This window comes from Aythya ferina (genome assembly GCF_964211825.1).
Source record: "Aythya ferina genome assembly, chromosome: 2".
Classification (NCBI taxonomy): Eukaryota; Metazoa; Chordata; class Aves; order Anseriformes; family Anatidae; genus Aythya; species Aythya ferina.
Window position 1 is genome coordinate 41,873,369 of NC_140297.1, and position 26,082 is coordinate 41,899,450.

The following is a 26,082-nucleotide window of genomic DNA, read 5'->3' on the forward strand; positions in this document are numbered from 1 at the left end:
TCTATGCAAAGGCAGAATTAAAACATCCGAAGTTTAATCAGTAAGATGACAACAGTTTTAATGAGTTCTGATTCCCCTGTGCTCTTTAAAATTGTCCACCAGGGCTCTAAGCCTATGACTACAAATTCCTAGTAAAATTCTAACTTTAATTATTCGATCTGGCTTTGATAAAAAACACCTGTGATGACTCGTTTGAACAGTTGCTGTCATTTGAACAGTTTGCTGTCATTTTTGACAGCTATGCTGATCCATATTAGATGCAGTTCTATTTAATAATTTTATTTCCTAATTTAACATAAAAATAAAATAAAATAAAAGCAAAGCTCAAGCATCTCTTCTGAAATACATTTAGCATTTCTAAGTGAAAGGCAAGGGGAAAAATTAATTTACAATTATGTAAGTCACTAACACAAGAAATAAGTTTCTACTGTTCTACATTTAGCAGGTTTGGTTCCTTTTCTTTAACCCGTCATTCCAGAATACATTTATTACAGTCAGTTAATACATTATTCTAGTCTTCTTTAACTACAGATGTGTAAAATATATCACTCACATCATCTGTCATCAGTGTTGCTATTGATCTTCCAATTTCATGGTACTGTGGAGCTTTGCCTGCTGGTCCCAGCAACAAAAACAAAAATCTGTGGAGAAAACAATAGAGATAAATAGGGCTGGCTCTTTTGAATATACTCGGAGGCTTCTTTTTTTCAAACCAATGTTTTAAAAAAATTGGTGGTGAAGTAAACATGTTTTCCTTCCCATTTCAGGTCTTATAGACTGCTGCAAAGCTCACCTCAAAGTCATTACTGGAACTGAAATCCAGAACCAAGATTACTCTGAAATCTTAATTAAGCCTAATTTTCCAACTTCCTAATGCTATAAATTGAGAAGAAATGCAGAGGCTAGAGCCCGATGAATATTTCTTCTGAATTATATACATCTTTCTGCCATTGTCACTGGCAAAGACCCTGTAGGGCCTAGGAGCATTATGACCTGCTCTAGTCTCTCTGATAATCACCTCTCCTGTAGGAGTCAAACACCCCTAAATTTCTGTCAACAGGTACATCATACAACTGATACACGGATATACTTCAAGCAACACATCGGGCATACTCATAGACGCATCCTGGTCCTGTGTCAGTGAAAGGGAAGGGATTCTATATTTTGGACACCTAAGAAGGAAAAGTGACATTTTAGGAAGGGAATCTAATCTGAGGGTGGGTCACAGTGTGTTTTACCAGATAGCCTCAATTTCCAATCACAATCATCATTAGCACTTTTTTTTTTTCTTTGAACTAGTACTTTGGTTTATGTCCTTTAGAATTTATAAACAGTGAACTGCAGTAATTCTTTCTACAACCTTCTTACTACAGGCCATGTAAATGAATTTCCCAAGTACCACACATTTGAAAAAGTAGCACCTACTTTCAATTCACAAAATGAAAAGCTCAATTTTTTTTTTTTTTTTTTTTTGACTACGCTAACCAAAACTAAGATTGTATCTTCAGAATAGAGTGTGCTATTTCAAAATCTATCAGCCTGCAGCATTCTGAAAACTTATGACAGGATAATTTTAGCTGAATTAATACAGTAACATTTGCAGAAATTTTGGTATTACGAGCACTACTGTCAACTACCCTCTGAAAATTCTAACAACCACTTAAGACAACACCACCAAGATTATTTTTGCCTTTCCGTATAGCATTTATGTTAAAAATGATGAAAAATAAACAAACATTTTACTCTTTTTTTTTGTTTTTTAACAAAAATATCAAACCCATATATTTACAAACGTTTGTCGAATACCACAGAACTGTTGAATGAATCAATGTGCATACAAAATAAGTTCTCTCCACTAGGACTGAGGCATGACCAAACAACCTGTAATCGTGTTAAGCACAAGTCTAGATTTCCTGAGCTTATGGAGTGCATATAAAAATAGTAGACTATTTGAGAACTTCAGTATTATTAATTTCTTAAATAATATTAATTTATAATGGAAGTAAAGCCAGAGTTTCCCGGCATTTGCTTACCGTGTAGGAACAGGAACCTCTGTGAGACCTGAGAGAAGCACGGCAGGGGAGAGCCTCACAAAAGCAATAATAGGTCTTTCTAAAAAATCTACTTCTCCCACTAACACGTTTGATGCTTCTGCTCCTGAAGGAATTTTCCTCATGAAGTTCATGTCAACCTATTCATACAAAAATTAAACAAGTGTTTATTTCTTTACATTTGTTAGCATGAGATTTATAACATAATTTTTAGTTTATCAGTATTTACTAGACATTCAAGCTACAAAGAAAAATACAAAAGCAAATTAAAAATCCCACAATACAGAAAAGACAGACATATTTATGAAGTGTCAGCCAGCCACTAACAGTGAACTATTTTCTAGAAGTTAGAATTACTGCTACCTACTATATTCTAAAAGACTCCAGACCACATAATCACCTTACTAGGATAACTTATGACAAACATTCCGTGATAGGACATAACTTAACAAATTAAACACAATTAACTAAGGAGAGTTCATGTAATTACACGTGGTTTCTAGAAAGCAATTGGTTATTCCACAGTTGCACAGAATCATAGAATGGCTTGAGTTGAAAGTGATCTTAGAGATCACCAGATTCCAACCCCCCTGCCATGGGCAGGGATGCCACCCACTACATCAGGTTGCTCACCCAACCTGGTCTTGAACATCTCCAGAATCTTTCGTCTTTCATATATGTTCAAAAGCTGTAATTTTGAAAGAGAATTTGTATGTTCATGTTTTCACCCATGAAGAATATAAGAGTTGAAAATCTAAGCTTTTGTTTCTGTACAGAGTTACAGAATAGTATTAGAAAATGGTATAGCACATGAACTCTTTGTCCACATCTATACAAACACGCACAAGCACCAGGTACACTGCTAACTAGAGAACTTACAGATGGCCTCTTGAGTCCCACACCAAGTGTGCCACAACTACAGTGCCAGGAGGCTGACTCCTGCCCAACAGGAGACAAGGCAGGTGTACAGAAGGACAGGCCAAGCAAAAACATAAAAACTGTGACAGAGGATCAGGAATAAATGGCACCTGCCATGATCAGATGAGAACTACAGTGTAAAAGTTACCCTTACTTATACATAATTATTTAACTTGGCAAATCAATTTTCTTAGTGTTGCTCAATAAAGATAACACTACAGACTGTTTTATAATAACAGCCATAATGCAACTTGCCCAGCAAATTTCAATTATGAAAAACATGGAAGGAATTTACAGTAATGAATATTAGCTTTTGCATAGCAAACTCAAACATATAAAACGAATCCCCTTTAAAAGCCCTTTGGAAAAAAAAAAAAAAAAAAAGGCAGCCTAGGAGAAACCATTGCAAAACCATCTACAAGGTTGTTTTCAGAAGAGTCTTTATAACAGGTCTGAAAATATCTCCCCCTTCATCAGAAAGTACACAGGCTGCTCTCATTAAGTTACTAAAATACTGAGAAGATCACCAAATGAAATCAAAAGTTCCGTCCCACACAGTTTCAAAACATTTGACACATTTGGCCTCTGCCACATTCTTATACTTGTGCATGTAACTTCTACATAACTAAGACAGCAATAACAACCACCACACTTCTGCTACAATTTTTTCTATGCTAAACACTATGGTATTTAATATTATTTACCTTACTAAAATCAACGGTGCTGTTTTCTCTGCTTCCGCCTGTCCCAGTACCTTTAACATCTCCACTCTTCCCATTGTCTAAATTTCCAGGTGCTGATTGTGGAGATGCTAATAACCCTAGATTAAAATAAAGGAGATAAGTTTAAAATGGTGTTTAAAGTGAACTGAGTATGCAACACTACTAAAAACTCAATGTGGCAGCTTGCTTAAAGCAAATGTGCAAGTTATTCAGTAAGAGTGCCCTACATTAGTATCATAAATGCAACGTAACAATTCACTGTGATGCCAAAATAATGACATAATTTAAAATATCAAAGTTAAATGTTGCCTAAATGATGGCCATTTGCAGAACAGTCACCAGAAACTGAGAGACTCTGATTGCCAGAAAAAAAAGAAAAGAAAAAAGAAGTTGACGCTAACTGTAACTGCCCCAGTATTTAGTAGACAGCATCTTTACTATCTTTAGAAGCCTCCCAGTACCAAAAGGAAACAACTCTGTTATCTACAATTTGCTGTGTAACAGGTATTTCAATTGTAAAAAGTCTTGGAAAGCCTCAGACTACAGCTACAAGGAGCAATACCCTGGTAGTTCACTAAACCTGTACAAGCAAACAGGAAGGATATACATACAGGAAGGATAAACAGCTTGAAAAACATAATTTCAGTCAGCATACCTAAGCTCCAACTATTGATCTGCCCACATGATACTATATGAAATGGTCTCTCTAACTCATTAAATCGAGGCACGTACAATGCAGTTATTAGAGTTAAATGTACAGCTTTCGTCTGTCACCTGAACCAAGACACAACAGTTTTATGCAGCTTGCTAAGTCAACAGAGAACTGCAGGTTCAGCGAAGGGCGTGAAAATAAAGTGACCGACGCGTGTTCATATATAGTGAATCCCGTGTTGCTATGGTCATCCCTACCCAACTAGCACTTAAAAGCTGGTCTAGGCATGCATAACCAAACCCAAATCCTATTTTTTTGGATTACAAAGCATTTCCTTATTCAGTTTAATGTGCACTAAGTGCATTTTGCCTTGCTTGTCCACACTAGACCTTTCAGATGTGGTATTAAACATGCTTCAACATGCTTGCAAAACCACAACTAAAAAAAGCCTGATGTCTAAGTTTTGTATTTCATGCAGAATTTGTGTTTAGATCAAGCATTGCTCTAGTCAAGATAAAACCAAATCCTCCCTGGCTACATTTTGGCTATTGTTCTATCACAACAAATGCACTGTTGCCTCTATCCACATTTATTATTTAGTAATTTGGTGTTATTTAACATTTCAAATTACAACTGAATTCACTTTGATTCCCAATTTTATCTCCCAAAGACTCTTTCAAAGAGTCATCATCAGTCAAAGACATGTAGGTCCAAGCCTTAAGCATTAATTTTCATTCTTGCAGTTCATAGGAGTATAAATGGTGTGGGTAGTTTTTCCTGAAGCAAAAATTAAATGAAGTTAATAAGCTGTAATTTCCTTTTTGAAACCTAACCACGCACAAGTAATTACCTGACACTATAAATATTACATTCAGTTAGCTAGACCAACAATAATCACATTCAATCCTTCTGCTCCGAGATCTGTTCTTCACAAGAATAACTAAGAGCAAACAGCCACCTGTGAAATTAATTGTTCAAAAATATTTAACTGTTTAAGAATTAATGTTAAGATGTGTTTGTAGAACTGGAAATAGAAATATTAAACATTCAGTGCAGAAGAAGAGCAAGGTGGGCATCAAAATACATTTAAACATTTTTCACCTTTTCTCTACATAACAATAAAGGTAACTGAAGATGTATGTAACTGATGAGCAATAATGCATCATTCCACACATTCCACAAATGCTCTGAGATCAAGAGCAAACAGACTAGAATAAAAAGTGAAGTCAATCAAGGAGGAGAATAAAGAATAAACTAACTTAATTCAGTACTATTTGTTATTGAGTGACACTGATTCTTCTACAGCACTTCCTTCAAAATTTCCCCAATGTTACAATTAAGTTCACAAGTTTTGGCACTGATACAAGAATATTTGTCCAATCCTAGACTATGTATAAATGTTTTTTCTTTCTGTTGTCCTGTAGCTGAATGGAATACTGTGCTCACATGAGAATACTGCTTACTTGCTTTCAGACATGGAGCAAGTAAGCATGGAGCATTTCCAAATGATATTGCATAGCATAGCATTATGCTTATCAGTCCGTCCAGTATCTGCAGTGAAACTCAGAATAATAAAATATTAACTCTAATAATAAAACAACTCAAATCTCACAGTAATAAAGGCACTTTTTTTTTCCTTTCCTTCTCCACTTGGTTAGATACAAACTTGGAGGCTTTTGGTAAAACCAGTACCACCTAATATTTTTTTTCAGACAGAAATTCATCTTGTCTTACCAACTACTGATGCACCCATTAAAAATGTACAGTTCTCTTCTTGATGTTGTCATGCAGATGCTCTGTCTGTCTCCTTCAAAAGACAGCAGTGGAACGAGTCTTGAGTAAATCTGGATTAAAACCTTGTAAGATCCCTTAAGTACTTATAACCACACCTTCACTAAAGATTATGTGCTAACTAGACTTACTTGAATACTATGATTACAAAAAATCTAATAGGAATAGTTCACTAGGAAAGAAAAGCAGAAGACATTTGCCTCGTGTCCCTGCTTCAGTAAAAAAGAAAATCACGTCTATATAGGCAACATTTATTAAGGAGAAAACTTTTAAAGACCAAGTCACACCATATTTCTGTTTGAGGAAATAATTATTTTTTTTTTAAATAAATTTCAATGCTGCCTTCATTATGTGGAAAAGAATTAGCACGACTTACTCCTAGAAGGCAAACATGTCAAAGCTTTCTGAATTATCTTCATGAAGTAAATTTTAGGAGAAAAGTTGCAGTTATTTTATTCAGTTTTAAAGTACATTTATCAGTGAATTAAAAGTTCTGTAACAGGCTTCTTTGCTGTTATTAAAAAAGTTTAATGTTGCTGGTGAATTAACACTTGATCTTCAGCTGTGGCATATCTCTGTTCTTAGTTCTTCCTATGGAATTCAGTATTCAACAGTTTTGAAGATGGGAAAACAAAAATACATGACAAAAGAAAGAGTTGTTAAGGAAAACCCTTTGCCTGGTTCACTCACTATAAACTAGTGAATGGCTGATGAAAATCAAGTACTAGTTTGAAAAGTGTGCCTCCCTTCCCTCCTTTTACAGTAACTCACATGAAATTCAGTAACCTTCCAGCTATTTACAAAGTACAAAATAAAAGCAATGAAATCTGAACAGCACAAGGCCAAGGACAGAAGAATGCTGAAAAGAAGAAAGCCATCTATTAGCAAATTAAAACACTTCCCAATATTCAGAGAAGGCAAACACAAGTCAATCACAAAGACATGGAAAAAGTATGCAGGCTGCAATATTCTGGCTTACTAGCAAGGTGATACAGATCGTTATCTTTAATGGAATGGTGTTTAAGGTGTTGGGTTTTTTGTTTGTTTTTGTTTTGGACAAGGAAGACGACTTCCTCTTCAGGGTTCCCTTCTAAGTTTGATTAGACAGAAGACAAGACAGATTAGTTCAGTTACAGCCCAGAAAGTCACAGTCTGAGAATGTCTTCAAATGCATCTCAAAGGAAAATGTCTTTCTGTGGTCAAATGATTTATTGAATTAAATAAGAGGAAAAACAGAAAAACAAAAATGTCTTCCATTATTACTGGTGTTCTTTCTTTGGAAAGACATTTATTTAATGGATTCACTGGGAAATCATCACTTTCAGATTTTTTCTTTATGAGAAATATCTCCTTGAGGCACAAAAGCAATAGGAATGCGTCTTGGAAATTCTGGTTGAATGCTTTATTAACGTTAATAGTAGTATCAAGTATTTGATCTTCATTTGTTTGCCTTCTCTTGGGTTCTGAAGATCTTATGTCTGACATGCTGTCATTCCTGCCAGATGAGGAGAAAAATTAGAACAGGAAAACTATTTACAAATGTTTTTTGTTTGTTTGTTTGTTGTTTTTGTTGTGTTTTTGTTTTGTTTTTTACTTCTGGTTTTTAATTATCTTTGAAAGGTCATCCATGAGAGAGAATGGTCTTCACGAGAATTCTCTTAATTTCCCAGAAGTAGGGCAGAGAATGAGGTTTTTGTTTGCTCTTCTGAACTGAAGTAAGGATGGGGCCCCTACTCCAACTCAAGATGACAGCCTATAACAGCTTACCATTTCCTTTCTAGCAACTTGCTGCAAAATGTGAAAAGGCAGATAACTGCAGCCTTTTCTGCCAGCTTGTTTTCACTGTTGAATGCAACTGTGTGCTCTTGCTTACCCTGAAACTAATCCTGATAAAGAGATGGATAGAGCTGGACGGGTTAAAAAAAAAAAAAAAAATACTTCCACTAAGTATAACCAAATGATAAAACAGATCATATTTTTCACATACCCATACAGTTCATGCACAGCAGCAGTTCAGAGGCAACTATGTTCCAATAATCTTTGAAACCAGTTTTTTTTTTTTTTTTTTTTTTTTTTTTAAATAGACATAAGTAGAGAAATCTACAAGCTAGATTTTGGCAAGATAAGCTTGTGAAAAAAAAAAAAGGCAGGACTTAGGACTTTGAAGTCTAAAAAGCTAGGTGATACCCTTAAAAACAAGGTTTATCCATGAAAATCCTAGTTTCTAAGTAGGTGATGATTTTGCAAAAGAAAGAAAGGATAAAAGCATGCAGACTGTAAGAAACATTTAATAAAACTGACAGAAGAAACTGCCTCAATTCCCCATCCTCTCTCACTATTTATATATATGCCTACATAACTTTTTACATGTAAAAACCAAAAGCCTAGCTAGTCAGCAACTAATAAGTTGTTGAGCTCTGACCTAGATATGCTTTTAATTACCTTAAACTATTTTGCATATCAAACACAATAAAACAATCAGCAACTGTCTGATGCTGAAACACTGCAGTAATGGAAAGCTACCTAGGAAAAGGTATAGGTGAACTCAACCTGACAATTCCAAGCTACCATTTGTAATGGTCCTGTTTCTTAAAAGCCCAAAAGCAAAAATAAAACTGCTGAAATACTTCATGATGATCTAAGACACTCATTATTACAACGGTCATAATTGCACCTTTTTTCTTTTCATATTTGTCTCTAATACTTCACTATGACTTGTTCTGTAACCAGCACTGGATAACAAACATCGGTGTAAAATACTACTTCATTCACTGACAAAAAGAACAAAAAACCAAAACCTGACAGGGATTGTAGGTGAGTGAAAGGAAAAGGCCACCATTTTTGACATTTTGCTTATGTATTATATATTTTAAAACAAAATTCCTTTTTAACTATGCAAATGAAGGTTAAACAAAGAGTTGTTTTGCTAGCTTTAGTTAAAAAGCTAAAAAGTTAAAAGTGCCATACAAGAAAACAGTCACAAGTGAGAATAAATAAAACATGCAGGCAGAGGTAACAGTTAACATAACCCCTTGTGCCCAAGTTATGTGCTAAAAAACATTGCAATGCAAGTGATCCTGATGCAGAGAGCATCACACATGGATAGCTTAAGTTTTGATAGTTGCCTGGTGTTTTGCCAATATTTTCCTCTGTCTTCTTTTCCTGGCTGTCCTGAACTTCTAAGTCCTCCTCAGGTGGATGGATAATTACTGAAGGAATATCATCACTGGCAGAGGACACCAGCAATTCCTTGCCCTGAAGTGAACTTGGCTGGGCACTTGTGGTTGGCGGGTGGCTGCAGGTAGGACTGGAGGGTGGTGTGTTTTGAGGGGTAGTGACAGGGGTTGTACACCTTGAGGTTGCCGGAGTTCCAGCTCTTGAAGAAGGAAGAAGGTAATTGAGAAGAACAGACAAACGGTTTTCTCCTCTCAGGGAAATATTTGAGGCAGAGAGACCTGTTCGCAAAGAGTGGCGGGAGGCTGAAAGGCCTTCCCCTGAGATAAAACAAATGAAACACCATGAGGCTTACATCAGGGAAAAATAAAAAAAAATTAAAAAAAAGAGAAACAAATATGCATTAACAATTTACAAAGTAAATTGCAAGCTTTATGGGCCAAAAGTGTCATACTCATGCAAGTAAGACAAAAGATAAGAGCAGATCCGATTTTAGACATTAGGTCAGAAATTACTAATAAGTACTAATTAGAACACCAAAGATATGTGGGAGAAGATATTATTTCAAAGTCACCAAGATATTTTTCTTAACATAAGAACAAAACAAAAATATTCTGTCTCTCAGAACTGACTCTTAAAATGTCCTAGAATTTATTCCATATTACACAGCAGCTACCCCCTAACGCCATCCAAAAAAAAAAAAAACAACCTTTAACAGTCATTAGCAGCCAATATATTACAAGACTTCACATTTAACTGCATCTATTATATACGAAATATTGTAAATTTTTAAGATTTTTTTTTTTAAATGATCATGAGCAAACTGTCAAATCACATTAAATACAACTGTCTTCCAACAAAGTTCCCATTTTAATAGGAAGTTTTCTAGCCAGGTGTAGTCTCAATATATAGTTTTAAAGAGGGTACAAAGAGGAGTTACATGGTCCCTTCTCCATCTCTTCTTGCTGTGACATACCAAATATCCCCTTTTTGCCTAAAACCAAAAATATTTCTCCAAAATTCAGTGTCACTTTTCTTGCCCTATCCTGTCTCAATGCCCCACTATTTTCATGTTAAAGAGAACATAGTCTTGTCACAGTTCCTTCAAATTTCTAGTTCTTCATAAAGCAGGGAGAGAGACTGTCAATCTTCATACTGATACTTCCGTTAGAAGGTTTAGTGAAACCATTCCTCCTGTTTACAAATAAAAAAAAAACAAACAAAAAAAAAAAACACTTCTCCTGGGATGGCAGTCTCTTTTGAGGGGAGTACTGGTTACTTCTCCTACAATCTCTGAAGACCAAAACATGCTGTTTTCACATAATATGCCATCAAGCAAAAAACAGCAAACTAGACACATTTAGTCTCACATTTGTAGTGGCATTATACAGAGACCAACATGCTGGACAACCCTAGAATAATTTGTAAAAAAGAGGCAAAGAAAATATGTTTAGGTACATGTCACATACATTTTTTTCCTCCTTTAACAGTGGAAGAGTGGGTTCTACAGATAAAAATGGTTTAAAATAAGAACTAAAGCCACAAAGCTCAGCTATCAAAACTGCAGTACAGTGAAGACAGAAGGACCAATAAGGAAAACTGGTTGATTTTGTCTATGTTAATCACTGTGGTAATAACCATTTGACTTGTCAGTATGTTTGTGTTGAATTATGAACATAAAATGTCCTAATCCTAACACACACAGGTGTACAAAGAGACGAAAAAGTAATATGCACTTGTGTTTGTTTTACCAGTTAATAGAGGGCAACTATATTAGGATAAAGAGCAAAATTAACTATCACATGAAAAAATTACATCTGGTTGATACAGATGTCAAGGGATGGATAAAAACCAAGTTTATATTTGAAATTTTCACATTTGCTACACAAAACAAGAAGAGTCAGATGTTATATAGAAGTTACACTCTAAATCAGTTACACTTCCATTCTAGAAAAAACTAATTCTGAAACTTCTGGCGAAATGTTTAACCATGCATCATATATTCACTAGCTAACAATGTGTGTCAGAAAGACTAGGCTAGAGTATACTCCACATATGTATTGAACTTGGATCACCCAACAAACACATAACTAAGAAGAGTACATGTTCTGAAAAATAAGGTGTTTTCAAAGACTGGAAAGGAACTTCATTGCAAGAAGTTACTCAGGAAATCAGTACTGAGTTTTCACTAGACTAAGAAATTCAACATGAAATTATACATGGCTTAGTTAATGCAAAGCATAAGAAAACACAAAATAGAGAAGGAAATAGAGGCAGTAAGAATAAAAGTAAACTGCTTTGCAGTATTTATTGCTATCTGCACTTTGGAACTGGATGTCTCAAGTAAATTTATTGACATTCCAGATTTTTTTTTCAGGAATTGGTTCAATAAAAGACTTAGAACAGCCTCTAATTACATTGTGTTTGTTTTTTTCTTCCCCCAGATAGATTGTTCTCTACAACACATGGTAAAAATTAACAGTTTCCAAGGTAAAAGCAATTTCTTCACCATTAGGATGGTGAACTCTTTCTCGTCATATAAACATAACAACGCTGAATTAAAAGTCACTAATTTTCAGCATCGCAACACAACTACAAAGTAAATCTCTTGCATAAAGACTGAATAAGCAAGTACAAGCCACCTGACAAACATATATATTATGCCCCAATGCTGAAATTACTCAAAGGTTACACATTTTATTCAAGCACACCCTAAAAAGTATTTCCTAAAAAGTATTAGGACCAACATGGGTCTATTTCTACGCTTCAAAACCATAATGCATGCTACACATACAGGCAGAAGTAAAGCATTTGAGTAAATTCAAACATAAACAGAAACATCAGCCATAGCTACACATAGCACATACTGTTATCATTAGTTCTTTGCTTATCAAGAAGGAAACACTTATCTGCTAATATCAGCTGAATTTTCCTTCATCTCCCAGTGAGAACATTATTTAACAGGTTAGAATAAATTGGACACTACAACTTATCTCACCATTTCGTTCAAGCAAGTGAGGGTCAGAATGTTTCTTGCCTATATCTGCAAAAGACCGAACCAGGGGAATCCGATTGCTGAATTTTTTCTCATTCTGATGATGGTGCCTTTTTAGAAGAGCCTCTCTCACGTTCTCCCTTATGGATTCATCCAGCTGGCCAGAAGCAATCATGTTGTCCAAAACCATATCTACATAACAAGAACAACAGAAAAATCAAAATTATATACATATATCAGATCTTTCCTTCTGCACACTCTAACACTGCAGGTGAACCAAATCACAGGAAAAAAAAATAGAACCTATTTTACAAAAAGTACCTTCTCAAAAGCAAAGTCATCTTCAAGAATCTAAATGAAATTTCAAAGATGTCACTACACAAGCAATGCACAACATGTGCATCCACAATACTATTTATTACTAGCATCATTTTAAGAAATAAGTTACTGACTTCATGTCATTCGTATACTTTCCAAGAGGAAACGTAAAGCAAATGCTAGTCTCATCATCTAAAACTGACTAGTCAGCTGTCAACAACATCAAGTTGTAATGTGCTCTACGGGACCCTGCTTGAGCAGGGAGGTTGGACTAGATCTCCAGGGATCCCTTCCAACCTCCAACCATTCCATGATTCAGAAGGATACATCATCCATATGCTTACAAGAAGCATAGAAGTTTGCATGTCTGGGAAAATAATCTGCTGTGATTACTTAAAAGTTTTTTTTGTTTGTTTACTGTTATTTAGAAACAAACATCCATAAACCTGCACAAACCAACATAAAACTATGTGACACACAACTTTTAAAATTCATTGTTCTGTTAACTCATGCATGAAGAACCTTGCTGCACTAGTAAACTGTAGGTGCATAGAAATTTTCACAATGAGAAGGGTGACAGCTCAGAACGCCTTACAGGCAAAATCATATGCAGAAAAGTCTGTCAGTGCAGTGCAGCCTCCTTTTAGGATTACTAGGCAATGTAGTCTTTTGCTATGGCTTCTCAAAACAGAACTCCTGCCCTGTTTAAGTGAGAACCAAATTAGTAATACCTCCTAGGTATTACTAACTCAGGGAACCAGAACGATACATTTATTGCCTCATGCCCTGCCAAGAATTACTATCCTACATGCTTCCATAATGGCACCTAACGTTAACTTCAAACAAATTCACGTGATCTCCTCATAATTTTACAGACTACGTACTAAACAATCTTACTCTGTAAGTCAGGAAAAGAGGAAGGAAATATCAATTTCCTGAGAGGATTTTGAAGACTCAAAAAAAAAAAAAATATATCAGTGCCAAAGCTTTTATGCCAAAACACTTTGTCCATCACAGACATGTCAATCAGCCTAGCCTAGCATGATTCCTGAGAAGACATTCCCATGTGGTATCTGTAGCAAGAGATACCAGGAAAATTACATAAAGCTAGTTAAAAGGCATTCAGACTATGCAGATATATGTATATATGAAAGCTTTCAAAGCTAATTTTATAGTACCCAATATGATCACTTGATTAGTGAGGACACTCAACATAGTAGGGTCAAACAACGTTTACATAGTTTATTTCTGCTCACCTCTTATAAAGGTGAAAAAAATACCAGATGTGCAACACTCAACTGCCCTAATGGCATCAAGTTAACATCAGCCAAGTTATGATTAATAATTATGGTACTGAAGTGCACAAATAAGTCCTAAAAATGTTCTGGAAGATACATACATTTAATCTGTAGAAACAAAGACAAAGAACACATTCAGGAATTAGAACATAAAAGTAAAATTTGGGCCTCATCCTGAAATCCGTTGTAAAGGAGGTCCTATTCATCTAGTGCAGATGCTCGTAAGTGAAGCTTGCAAGATCAGCTCTTTATAACCAGAAGAAGAAAACTGCAGTAAGCAAGCACATACCTATTCTTCAGTACAGTGTTTTTAAGAACATAAAAAGACATCATCAAAAGCATTTAAAGTTACAGATTAAAAATTAGGAATAAAATATTTCAAAAAAGTTTTGCTGCAACCTGCTATCTCATCTAGTGTGTTTGCTCTCATGTCCAACATGACCGTCCCATTAAGAATACAGCTTCGTAGTTCAAAGAGACTGTGTAGAGACAGAGTTGCTACATAAGGTTTGCTCCATCGATCACCTCCATCTTCAACATCCTCTTCAAATTTTAGCCACCTGAAATGTGTACATACACACATTTATATTCTTCATGGAAGACAGACAACTTGGCAAGCAACACCATCCTTCCCTATGACTTCTAAACAACACAGAAGAGGAAGACCTGTCAGCTCATACTGGTTTTGATTTCTCAAACAATCCAATTAATTAATGGTTGTAACATTTTCATCTTGGCCTTTATCCATGCTCAACTGCTTTAGTTTTTGCCAATTTTGTTTCATCAGGTTTCAACAACACCTGTCTACTCATGAATTCTTATGAACAATGCAATACTTGATCTGCATCTCAGCTGTCTGAAATGCTTGTATACAATATTTGAGTCTCCAAGGATGCCAAGTCAGATGTTCAAGAGTTAGGCAACATTAATATGTTTTACTATACTATTACAGATCTTGATTCTGATTCACAGGTGTGATGCAACTTGAACTTCTGCAAAAGCTAGCACACACTAAGATAACTGGAAGTACTTCATCCAGAAGAATATATTACAGCACATGTAGAAGGAAACAGTTTAACTGATGTTGGCCAAACATAATTGTGGCCTCCTATAACATTCATGCACTCAACTTTGCAAAAAATTAATCAAATACTTCCTAAAAAGAACGTGTAAATACCTAATTTTATTTAGGTTTGTTTTAAATTACACCAATTTATCACCAATAACAGAGCAAAGATTTCTGAGACAGTAAATACTATGCTACATGGCTGAACACCTGTATTAATAACAAACAGTTGTACCTTTCACAATGCTCAGCATGGTGAGTTTTAGGAAAGTCAACACAGCATCAGTAAGACTGAGGGTCTTTCAACAAAACATATGAATTCTTCCAAAATTAAACAAAAAAAAGTTTTAATTTGCTGATCCTGAATTTAACCAACTCTTATAGTTCACAATAATTTTAACTTAGACTTGGTTTGCAGTTCCCTGAAATAAAATCATTAGAAAATATACGTTGAAACAATCTACTTTTAGCTTACCGAGCAGTTTCTTTCCATTCATATTCCTCTCCATCCCTGAAGCAAAGTTCATCCATTTCAGTGAAGAGATCATGGGGAATGTGTTCATCATCATCTTCAGTACCCAGGATAAATTGCACTCGTTGGGATGGCGTGTCTGGAAGAAAACGAGAAAGCCAACAATTAAAAGAACTTGCTTCTATTATGCAAGAAACAAAATGTAATACTTGAATATCCTGGTCTCAGTTAGAAACATGCAGTACAATATTCTCTTCAAGAGGGCACAGAAACAATAGAAACATGGACATCTCTTTAAAAGGAGGCCCTTTTAAAAATTTGCTTTGTTTCTGCAAACAAAGTAACATCTGGAAATTTATGTTTGTATTCTGGTAACACAATTAAGTATTTTTAATTTTTCAATAGATTAACGATATGAAAACATCCTCAGCAAAACCAGTAGGAAAGTTAAAAAAAAAAAAAAAAAAAAAAAAAAAATCCTGTCCCAAATCCAGTGTATCCTAGGAATCCTGCCGCATCCTTTGTATCTGAAAAAACATCCCAGAAGACAGAAGTAAATTTCTATCTATTTAATATTGCCTGATGCTTTGGAACCTGCAAGGAGACTCTACAAATATATGATCACATAGTAATAATTTGTATTCGGGAAGGTAATGTTTGAAGGTAGATGAAACAAAGAACTGTACACGAACAGTAAAAGGAGGTTCGTCAAAGCGTTCCTATTTGAAAATTCTTTTGTTTCAGGAACTGGCCTTAAATACAGTGTTTTTCTCATCACAGAAACACGACAGAACAGCATGGTATCCACACCCAAAGTAGAACAAATAGTTACCCGTTACACCATAATTTTTCCAGTCATTATAGTACAGGAATAGAAGTAGGTGTGAGGTCTTCAAGAAAATCTACCAAGAGAAGTGCCCACTACTTTCATTTTAGAGAATATGGCAAGTCATTTCTTGCTGACAGAGGGGTGAGGGGATGGGGGAATCCAGAACTAGAACTCAGGAGGCAGTACAGTCTCTTACTATCAGTAATGGACAGGTGAAAGGGTGGAGTAAATGGATCAAATGGCAAATGCCTTTTCACAGCTGTATCCATAGTTTTCTCTGCGTCACTCAGCACTTTTGAAAGAAATGCAAGAACACGCAATCTGGAAAATGGTGTTTAAGTCAAGTAGTATTTTTTAAGCTAAAGGGGAGTATTAAAAAGCCCTGGTCCAACCTATTCAGTGCAGGCTGCTAAACATTCATTCAGACACAGACCCGGATGAAGCCCAACAACTTATGATTCATTCAGATAAAATATAACTACAAAATCCTTGCCTGATTGGAGTTAGAAATACACAATTGCAGTAAGAATAAAAGAAACAGCACAATGTTTAAGCACAGAGTAACTATTTTAAGCTTATTTTCAAGAGACACAAGGAACTCCCACAACAAATTTATTACCATATGATGGAGATTCTCGGCCATCCTCTCTATCAGTTTCTTTTTCTTTTTTTCTTCTGTGATGCCTGTGCCCACGATGTCTATGCCGTCGACGGCCCTGCTTTCCAAAGGGGACGTGAACTCCAATATACACAGCTCTGTGGCCTTTCAAGAAAGTTCAAGAGGAAACAATTGAACAAAAGAAATTACCTCCTGCCCAAATTTAGTATCATTGTCAAAAAACAAGGAGTTTGACAAAGTAAAACAACAATAAAAAAAATCCAGAAAAACTTTGCAGAACTACCTTTATTTAACTAGTGTTACCATTTGTTTTCTGTCTTTCCCCAGTGTCAAGGAATTAATGCCATACTCACCTTGTTGGGGAAATGAGTAAGAATAAACTATGGCCCAATTCAAGAACTCAGTTGTGAAACAAGTAATATAAAACAGTCTTGATCTATACTGGAAGAAGCTATTTGAAAAGCACCAGGAAACTAGTAGTAAAGCAGAGAAATTACAAGATACACCTTGTTTGTTTGGAATCATTGTAACAGGATAGTGGCTACAATGGCAAGATGTGATCTCACAGTTAAATTTATAAACTTCAGTAAGTTACCCATAGCTTACAATCTGGAAGTTTTCTATGGTTGAATGAACCACAAATATTTCTCTAAATATCAACACACCTAGCTGAACCTGAGGTTCAAATATATCATTCCTTTAGTATCATCAGTTGAAGAGCTTTACAGAAACTTACATCTGAAAATGCATTCCTAAAACATCACACAACTGACACAGTTGTTGTTATCCCCTCCCTCCACCATTCTAGGATCTTTAACAAATTTAGAGAGCACATCCTCAAATTAATGCATACTGCTGTTTAAAAAAATTTACTTTCAACATCTTATTTTCCTTTGACCTCTCACATTAATGCAATACTAGCACCAACAGCCTGACAAAAAAAAAAAAAAAATCAATGAACTGTTATGAACATATTACTACAATGCCTTCTATAAAGGAGTTAGCATGTACAATAACCTTTTCAATGCCTTTTTAAACAAACAATCTCAGGAAAAGACACATTAACTATAAGCCTGGAGGTTAACACTAAATACTTTGTTTCATACAGTAGAAGAGTTATTACAGAAGACTGACTTTAACAAAAGGAAAAGGAAGTGGTTTTTGAGCTCCTAGAGAGATGTAAATTCAGCAAGTTTATAGAAGCCGAGCAAGCCACAGGAGTTGTGACTATACACATATATGCATATGTATGCACACATGTCAAACATGCCTTCTAAGAAGCATCTTTAAGCCTCAAGATTATATAAATTTGTAAATAATACCTTATAAAACAATATTTTCTGTGTTACACAAGAGAAAGGACTAAGCAAAAAAAAAATATATATATATATCAGTAATATGTGAGCAAGCTCAGCGTTTGTTTCATCTAGTCACGATTACTTTCTGAATTACATGACCTGAGGCTTGACTCAATTCAAACACTAGCTTTAATAGGAGTGGACTGACTGGGACTATGACCAAATCTGAAATGAAGCATTTTGACAGTAAACTTGTTCCCTTGAAGCACAGAACACAGATTAAGTTGTTGAAGCATTCATTACTACTATTTATCAATAGAGACCTTTCTTTTATGAGTTTCTTCCACAAAGAATAGCCAGCCCTGCTGGGAAGCTGGACCCGCACCCTCCATCTCTTCTATTACCTAGGAAATCCTAAACTGCTGCTGTTGGATGCTGCAGGGATATTAACACCAAAAGGCAGAGTAAAGCTGCCCAAGAGTTATACAGGTTGAAGCTTAATTCTAACTTCACAAACAAAAGCACTGAAAAACCCCCTAAAAATAAAGAGCGCTGTGTCGAGTAGGTCTGTGCTCCCTTAACTTCATTATTCAAATAGGAGAAACTAAAGCCAGAAGATGAACAGATAAAGATTTAGTTGTTAGCACGATTTCCAACAAAACAAAAAACACGTAAGATTTTTCTTCATTCATTCCCAATGAACCGAGAAAAACAACTTACAGTTCCCTTCACCCTGGCCAAAACAAATTGCCAGAAAAAGACTGGCAACATAGTAGTAATAGAGGAAAAGGTAACTCTAAAATGGCTATGATACATATTACCAGAATCAGTGTTATTTCAAAAGGAACACCACCTTTTACTTGAATAGTGTTTTTAAAAGCTTAAAAAGTACAATTGCTCGACCTTCAAAGCTTAACTCCCACCAACATTTGTACCACAGCACCACTCGCAAGTAAAGCCTGTTAGAGAATTACTTTAAACCAATCATCAGTAGAATTAGTGGACTGCCTGATACTAAATTTAGTGATAGAGAACTCAAGAGATAATTGTACATTTTAATCTAACATGACTTTATCCATGCTTAGCTGTTCAAATCCACCAAGGGCATTTACTATTAAGGCCCTTATCCCTACGAAAAAAATGTAAATGTTAGGAGTTCACTATGTCTCAATCACATGGTGCAAGTCAGTTTACAGTTTCTAAGTCAAATAAAGTGGAAACAGAAAATGTTCTGTTTAGATATTCTGGTTTCTTCCCAGAGCCCTAAGAAAATATTAATAGAAGACTTCTAAACTCCTGGAGAGATCAAAATCATACATCCAAAATGCTCTGATGTGGCAACTGTGTAAGCAGAATTTCACACAGGACTTCCTTCTTCCTAACCATCACTTTGACGGATGGACAACTTTTAAGCTTCATACAAAGAATGTTCTTCACTACGCTACCAAGGGAAATCAAGATAACACACCTACACGGAAAGGAACGTTATACATTCTCAAATCCTGTTACTTAGAAGTTTGAACTGCAGAGACGATACTAATTGCTGTTGTAAGGGACATCTGGAGATTGGCTATCTGGTTCAATCTCTCTCAAGAAGGACCACCTTCAAAGTTGAAGCCATCTTTTTGATCAGGTTGCTCAGGAAGACAACCAGTAAAGCTCCAAGTGTAGGAACGGACAACATACTCCACCAAAAAAAAAAAAAAAAAAAAAAAACGACTTCCAAACATCCAGTCAGCACTTTCCATACTGCATTTTTCATCTGTTCCCCCTCACCCTTTCACTGTGCATCTCTGACAAGAGTCTGACTATCTTTTCCATAAGCTCCCAATAGTCAGCTAAAGATAAAAACTTTATGATAGGAATCGCTATTTAAAAAAAAAATCATCAGATAGTAATACAAAGTTAGGTCATTGATTTTACTTAGAAGCCTTTATTTAAGCAAGTAATGTCATACATGAAGGATCTGCAGAGATCCTAACCTGTTCCATGATACTATAAAACAGGCCAAAAAAGCATCTGGGAAAAAGAAAAGCTGTGTGCTCTCAGGTGTCTCCAACTCCCACATCCCCAAAAACATTACCCTAACATGAAGTATTCAAAATCCATCATCTCATGCTTTTACACTAATTACATCATTACAATTTACACTAATACATCATGGAAAGTACCTGTACACACAAAAATGAGCTCAATGCTATTTATTAGCGCAACTATATCAACTATATCACAGGTTTGCTCAGAAGTTATAGGTACACAAATATGAAAAATAATCTTCAGTGAATTAAGTAAAAGTGAAAACAAATCTTTTCACACCCCAAAACACTTCAGAGCACAAAGATCCTCTCCAAATACATTCTGCTCTGGTAAAACTTTAGGAACAACTAGAATCTCCTTTATACCTCACCCTTCTTTAATGTTGGAAAAAGGAATATCAATGTTTGTATACAATCATCTCAGTTTTCCAAGCATTAACTTCCTACCAAAAAGAACCTTATTATCAGCAGTCTTTTTCTGTGCTTTGTTAAAAGAATTAATTGCCTTTTTTAAAAAATTATATCCTGTTTTGACAATATTGAATTTTCTAACCAAATTTCTATAAAGGAATAAAAAAAAATCCTTTCACAAGATGGTTATTTGCCTTAGCTGGAGCCCACAGGTTCTCCACAGTCCAATATATTTTAGGATCTGTTAAGCCTTCTGTGCCCTATCCCCAAATCCCCTGTTGCTCATAGTAATTAAGTGTATCTAAGAATATGCTCTTTGTACTGGAATGGTTGCGTAGATAGTACTGAAAAAAAAGCATAATCCAAAAATTTTGTATGCATAGCATATGGTAAAGCAGCTCAGTAAGAAAGAGTGTTTTCTCACTACACAATGAAAGCCAGCATCACATTATGCTGACTGGCAGAAGCAATAAATACCAGGACTCATTACACACAGAAGTGGGTTTCTTCTGTAGACTTTAGAAAAGGCAGAAAAACGAGTTGGATGGGGCAGTCATAAGAGAAAAATGCACTGAATATTTATTTCTATTTGGCACAATCAACAGCATTCAAGAAGACATTGTCAGTAATGACATGAGACGTGGAGGTAGTACCAGCAATAGGAAAAGCCCAGTGCCAGCTGACAGAGCTACACAGGGATTGTGGCACTCCACGTCTGCCCCAGGGCTTTGTAGCCCACAGCCAGCCTCTACCTCTCTCTCCTGGGGAAGGAGCCAGCACTGGGTACCTGGGGGAGCTGGCTGCCCTCGTACCACACATCCAAGTCAGACCATAGCTGGGTTCCACACTCTGAGCTGAAGGTGTATAATCCAGCCTGCCTCAGCAGCGCTCAGGAGAAAGGATGCATAGATGAGATCATTTTGAAGAGTTGTTTCTGCTGGAGAGCAGAAAACCTAGAAACAGACAATTTAGGCAAAAGTTCCATTAAAGTCAAAGGTTGCCCTCTGTCCACTAATAAATCAGTGTTCTCAGCCCTTCCCAAGGATGCCAAGCCCTATAAGTACACTAGGCTTCCACAGTCGATACACTATTTATTGAGGATTTCAAGAGAAACATTTGCAAAAAAAATTCTCCACTTCATCAACGGTCGGAAATGCATTCTTTTTACAAAGAATGTAAAATACCTGTCTCTTGTACAACTGCTGCACACATCTTTAAGTGGATTAATTTTCCCCCAAATACCTTTATTTCCTGATATTTATAAGGTATGAAAAATATTATGGGGGAATCTTGTCGCATATAAGGGTTAACCCTTTCTGAGGAAAAAAAGGTCACCTTTTCTTCATAAAAAAAAAATAAAAAATCTTCACACTTAAGAAGTTTCAACTGTTGTTCAACACTAGCATTTGATGAATTTCAAATGGAGAAGTCATCTATTCAGCAAGAATTCTGAGACCCATCACTTCACAGCTTTAGTCAATGTTTGGAACATCAGTAAATGTTATGGAAAGCCATCAACAGACAATAAGTTGTCTTCTGCCTTGTTTCAAAAATCTTTGAGGAAGCTGGAGCCATCAAGTTCATTTTAAAGCTTCAAGTTTCAGTTGGTATTGTTTGGTAAACTTCTGTATCCTGGCCCTACTGCTTGAATAACAATTTTACATGTTTCAGATTATGAAACTGCCATTAATTACCTTTTCATAAAATTTCTGATACATGCAGTCAGAACAGGAGCATCACATAAACTCTCTCAGATAAGTTAAGACACCACTTATGCCATACATTTTTAAATAGCATTGCTTCCATCTTGGTCCATTTTACATTAAATATTTATTTTAAGCATTTATGTAAAAGGCATTAGCTTGTTTTTAATGGCTTCTATTTTAAAAAGAACTTTGTGCTTAAAAGAAATGCTAAAATTAGCATGGGAGTTTCCCAAAATGGATTTTAAGCATTTAACTATAAGCTAAGTTATTGTCTGCTGCAGATGTTCTCAAAGTAAATCTTTTAAGTGCTGAATCACTTTGTTTATTCCCACTGTTTAACCTCTAGTAGTGGATTTACAGCATTGTCAGCTTTGGAGAATGAATATTAGATTATCTAGCCTTTCTTGTTAGAAATTGTAACAACTCAAGGGTACTCATTTTTCAGTACTGCTTTCTCATTCTATAGAAAAAATAGTTGCATATTAAAAACATATTCTTTGCTGCTTCATTTCCTTCAAAGATTATTTCATTTAAGATTCTCTATTTATATAGGAATCATCTACTTTAAATTGGCTACGTAATAAGGAAAGCTAAAGTGAATTGTATGATCCCCTGCACGTACTCCACTTTCCATGGAAAAGTCATTGAATTACTGAAGTCTACACCTCCCATAGAGCAACACCTAAGTCATAATATTAAACTAAATTTGTAGGAAAGCTGTCTTGCCTGAAAATGTTTTCATTACTTTAAACCAGAATTGAGATAGAGTATCACACCCATTTTATAATACTATACAATGCCTTTTAAACAAAATAAAACCAAAATCAAAATCGTACTGCTATTTTAATCTAATGAATATCTTAGTATATATACAAAAAAAACTTAACCTTGTTCTAGTATGAAAACTGAGTCTTATTCCTTCCTCCTCGGTCTCAGCTCTGTCAGAAAGACTGTAAATGCAGATAATATCTTTCACAGAAAGATACAAAACATCCTGTCACCAGCCACTAATGAAATAGGGTACACAGGAGGGTTCCTTAGCTGTTGAGACCACTGTTTGTAGAATGAGTAGTTTCCCTTAATGACAACGGTGGTATCAGAACTGCTAATTTTTTTCCCCCCTTTTAAGTCTATGCAATAGTTAGCCAAGAATATGAATTTTGAGGTACAGTAGTTCATACTTTCTTTTTACACTCAGTTCCTGTTAAATTACCATCAAGAATTGAGAATTAACTTCCAAAAAAACTGGTCTAGAATTTAGAAATAACCTCCCGCCTTTTAACATCACCACCACATGAACATTGAATATTGTGTCTAGGCGTTCTGGGTGCTCTATTCAGTTTTATGCCTATACAGTCAGCTTGGCAGATTTCCCTCTCAAAAGCCATCCTGCAAATAGTTTTGACACCATTTAAGCACTTAACTTTGCGATGAACAATATTAATAATACAGTAAATTGAGAAAAATTACTCCTCGTACAAAGAAGTCTCAATACTGTACAAATTAACAGGAAAAGAAGTCACATGGAACTTGCCTGTGGATATGCAGATACCCCATGGCAGAAGTACAACATATTGTGTAACTGTAAGTTTCAACACACAGGTGACAGAGGTGTAGTAATGCAACCTAATTCCAACGTTTACTTAATCAAGATTCCATTAAAAGTCATATTAGGAAAACATCCTTGATTTTTGTAACTTACACAGAAGAGCTGAGCACAGGTACTACTGTAATATTATATTTCTGAGCCATAAGGACAAAATAATTCATTCTGTACCAGCTACTAGCTTAGCTGGTACAAGTGAATATTTTCGTTGCTGCTGCATATGACTCAGAGCATGTTGAACATACCTAACATGTCCAACTGTACTGTACCTGAATAGACATGTTTTCACTTTGCTCTCAGTTCAATTTAAATTAACTTTGCAGCTCAGGGATATCACTAGAGCCAATGGGTGAAAGGTGGCCTCCAAGAATCATTGATGAGCATCCTAAATTAATTTTATTTTCAGAACTAGTTTCATGATGCTTTATTCTACTTTTTGATCACATAAAAAGGTATAATTTCATTAAAACAGCATTTAGAAATTCTTTTCAGTTAAATACAGTTCTTTTCTAGACCATTAGGGGGTCTTCTAACGACTCAAACATTCATTCCATAGTTTGAGAGCCGTGAAAAAACGCGTTCTGCCTAAATTAGTGCAGCCTATAATTAGGGAACATGAGAAAGTAAATACTAAGCATGTTTTTAAAGGGCCAGCAGCTACAATGCCCTGTTACGTTACATCTGTTCACCTGCCCCGTGCAATGTGTTCTCTTGAAAGTTTTTGCAGGAACTACTCCTGGGTTTTAGAACCCTCATAGTTTAGATGCATCTTAAAGGTAGATTAATATTAAACCTACCACCAGTTAGCAGTACATTGTAACTTGTTGTGGAATTTAAGTTCTCTTTGTTCCCCAAAGCCCTTTTATAGTGCTGAAACAATTTCTGATTATTCACAGCAATTGCAGAACTTGCAGAACAAGTTTTCCATTTAGATATATTCTTTTCTAGAGGGAAGAAAAAGTGCAGGATGGTTTAATTATCTATCCTTATCAACTAAGATGAACAGAAAAGCACAGCTGTTTTCTTAAAGGAAAAACATGGCTTTAAGTCATCAAGGTATCAGAGATAATAGGGTCACTTGAAAAGTAAACACTACTTACACCTGCCACAGGATAGTGTTAGAGCAGCTACTAAATCATCTTAAGTTTTGAAAGCTGCTTCTTGGATTTATGCCACAGAAAACTAGTCTACTGAGACAGACACTCAACCTCAGATTGTTTCTAGAACAAAACCTCTGTTATGTGTAAACTCCTTATCTTTGCTATGCCTGCAACTGGTCTGCTAAGAGTAACAGAAGATAGCCCTTTTACCCTAAGCTAGATCTAGTAAATGTATCCACAAATCAGGCTGAAAAGCCATCTATGAATTTGAAAAGATAAGACCTAGTAATATCAAGCCAAACATAGCAACTCAGGTTTTAGAGCACTTACCTAAAACATGGTCCTTAAGAGAAAGATGGGATATAATACCTCTGCCATTACTATTCTTGCTTTACTTCCATTCCATCCTTACTCCGCTGTTATTCTCATTCGTTGAGGCTCAAAGTGTCTGGCATCAAGCTAAGAACATTAGGTGCTCTTAAAGATGCTATTTTAAGCTGTTATTCCACTTTCTAGCTCTTCTGTAAACTGACATTTGTTATTTCAAAGCATGGCCTTACAACTTTGGTAAGAAGTGGTACCTTAATTTATTACACAGTCTGCCCACAACTGCAGTTTACCATTTCTATCTATTTTCCTTTTACAGGGAAAGTTGCAAAACAAGTAGCCTATTTCTAACCTTTCTAACCTAAATACTGTCACTCTGGATAGGTACCACACTTCCCTGCAACCATTAACAGAGCCCTAACTCCAAGATTTATTTTGCATTTAGCAACTAGTCTGCTTTCCATTGACATCACATTGGCATTCCCATCACAAAATTACCCGAAAATAGTCATCCAGTACTGAGAGCACCAAAAAATGTTGCTCCAGCATTAGTAATAAATCATGCCTTCTGCAGCATCAAACAGATCAGCATCAGTTTGTAGATGCTTTTAAGCTGTTAAATTATCACCTGTCATTGCTGGCTTTCCAGGTTTGATTCTTCACATCATAGCTGAACTGAATTAATTGATTGCT

The 26,082-nt window shown here is 35.6% G+C and overlaps 1 protein-coding gene across 6 annotated transcripts in view; it reads right to left on the bottom strand.

The window, feature by feature from the left end:
- Positions 1-26,082, bottom strand: part of SLC4A7 (solute carrier family 4 member 7) — an 89,065-nt gene that overhangs the window by 27,059 nt on the left and 35,924 nt on the right. For 3 of the 6 annotated variants that reach the window (XM_084508927.1, XM_084508930.1, XM_084508928.1), the window contains exons 3-11: positions 16,906-17,049; positions 15,461-15,596; positions 14,319-14,479; positions 12,307-12,495; positions 9,260-9,628; positions 3,674-3,789; positions 2,931-2,990; positions 2,034-2,191; positions 554-641 (exon numbers count right to left, since the gene is read on the bottom strand). In XM_084508927.1, coding sequence (XP_084365053.1) covers positions 554-641; positions 2,034-2,191; positions 2,931-2,990; positions 3,674-3,789; positions 9,260-9,628; positions 12,307-12,495; positions 14,319-14,479; positions 15,461-15,596; positions 16,906-17,049 — 1,421 coding nt within the window. The remainder of the gene's footprint in view (positions 1-553; positions 642-2,033; positions 2,192-2,930; positions 2,991-3,673; positions 3,790-9,259; positions 9,629-12,306; positions 12,496-14,318; positions 14,480-15,460; positions 15,597-16,905; positions 17,050-26,082) is intronic. The other 3 variants (XM_084508932.1, XM_084508931.1, XM_084508929.1) reach the window with 2 other exon arrangements.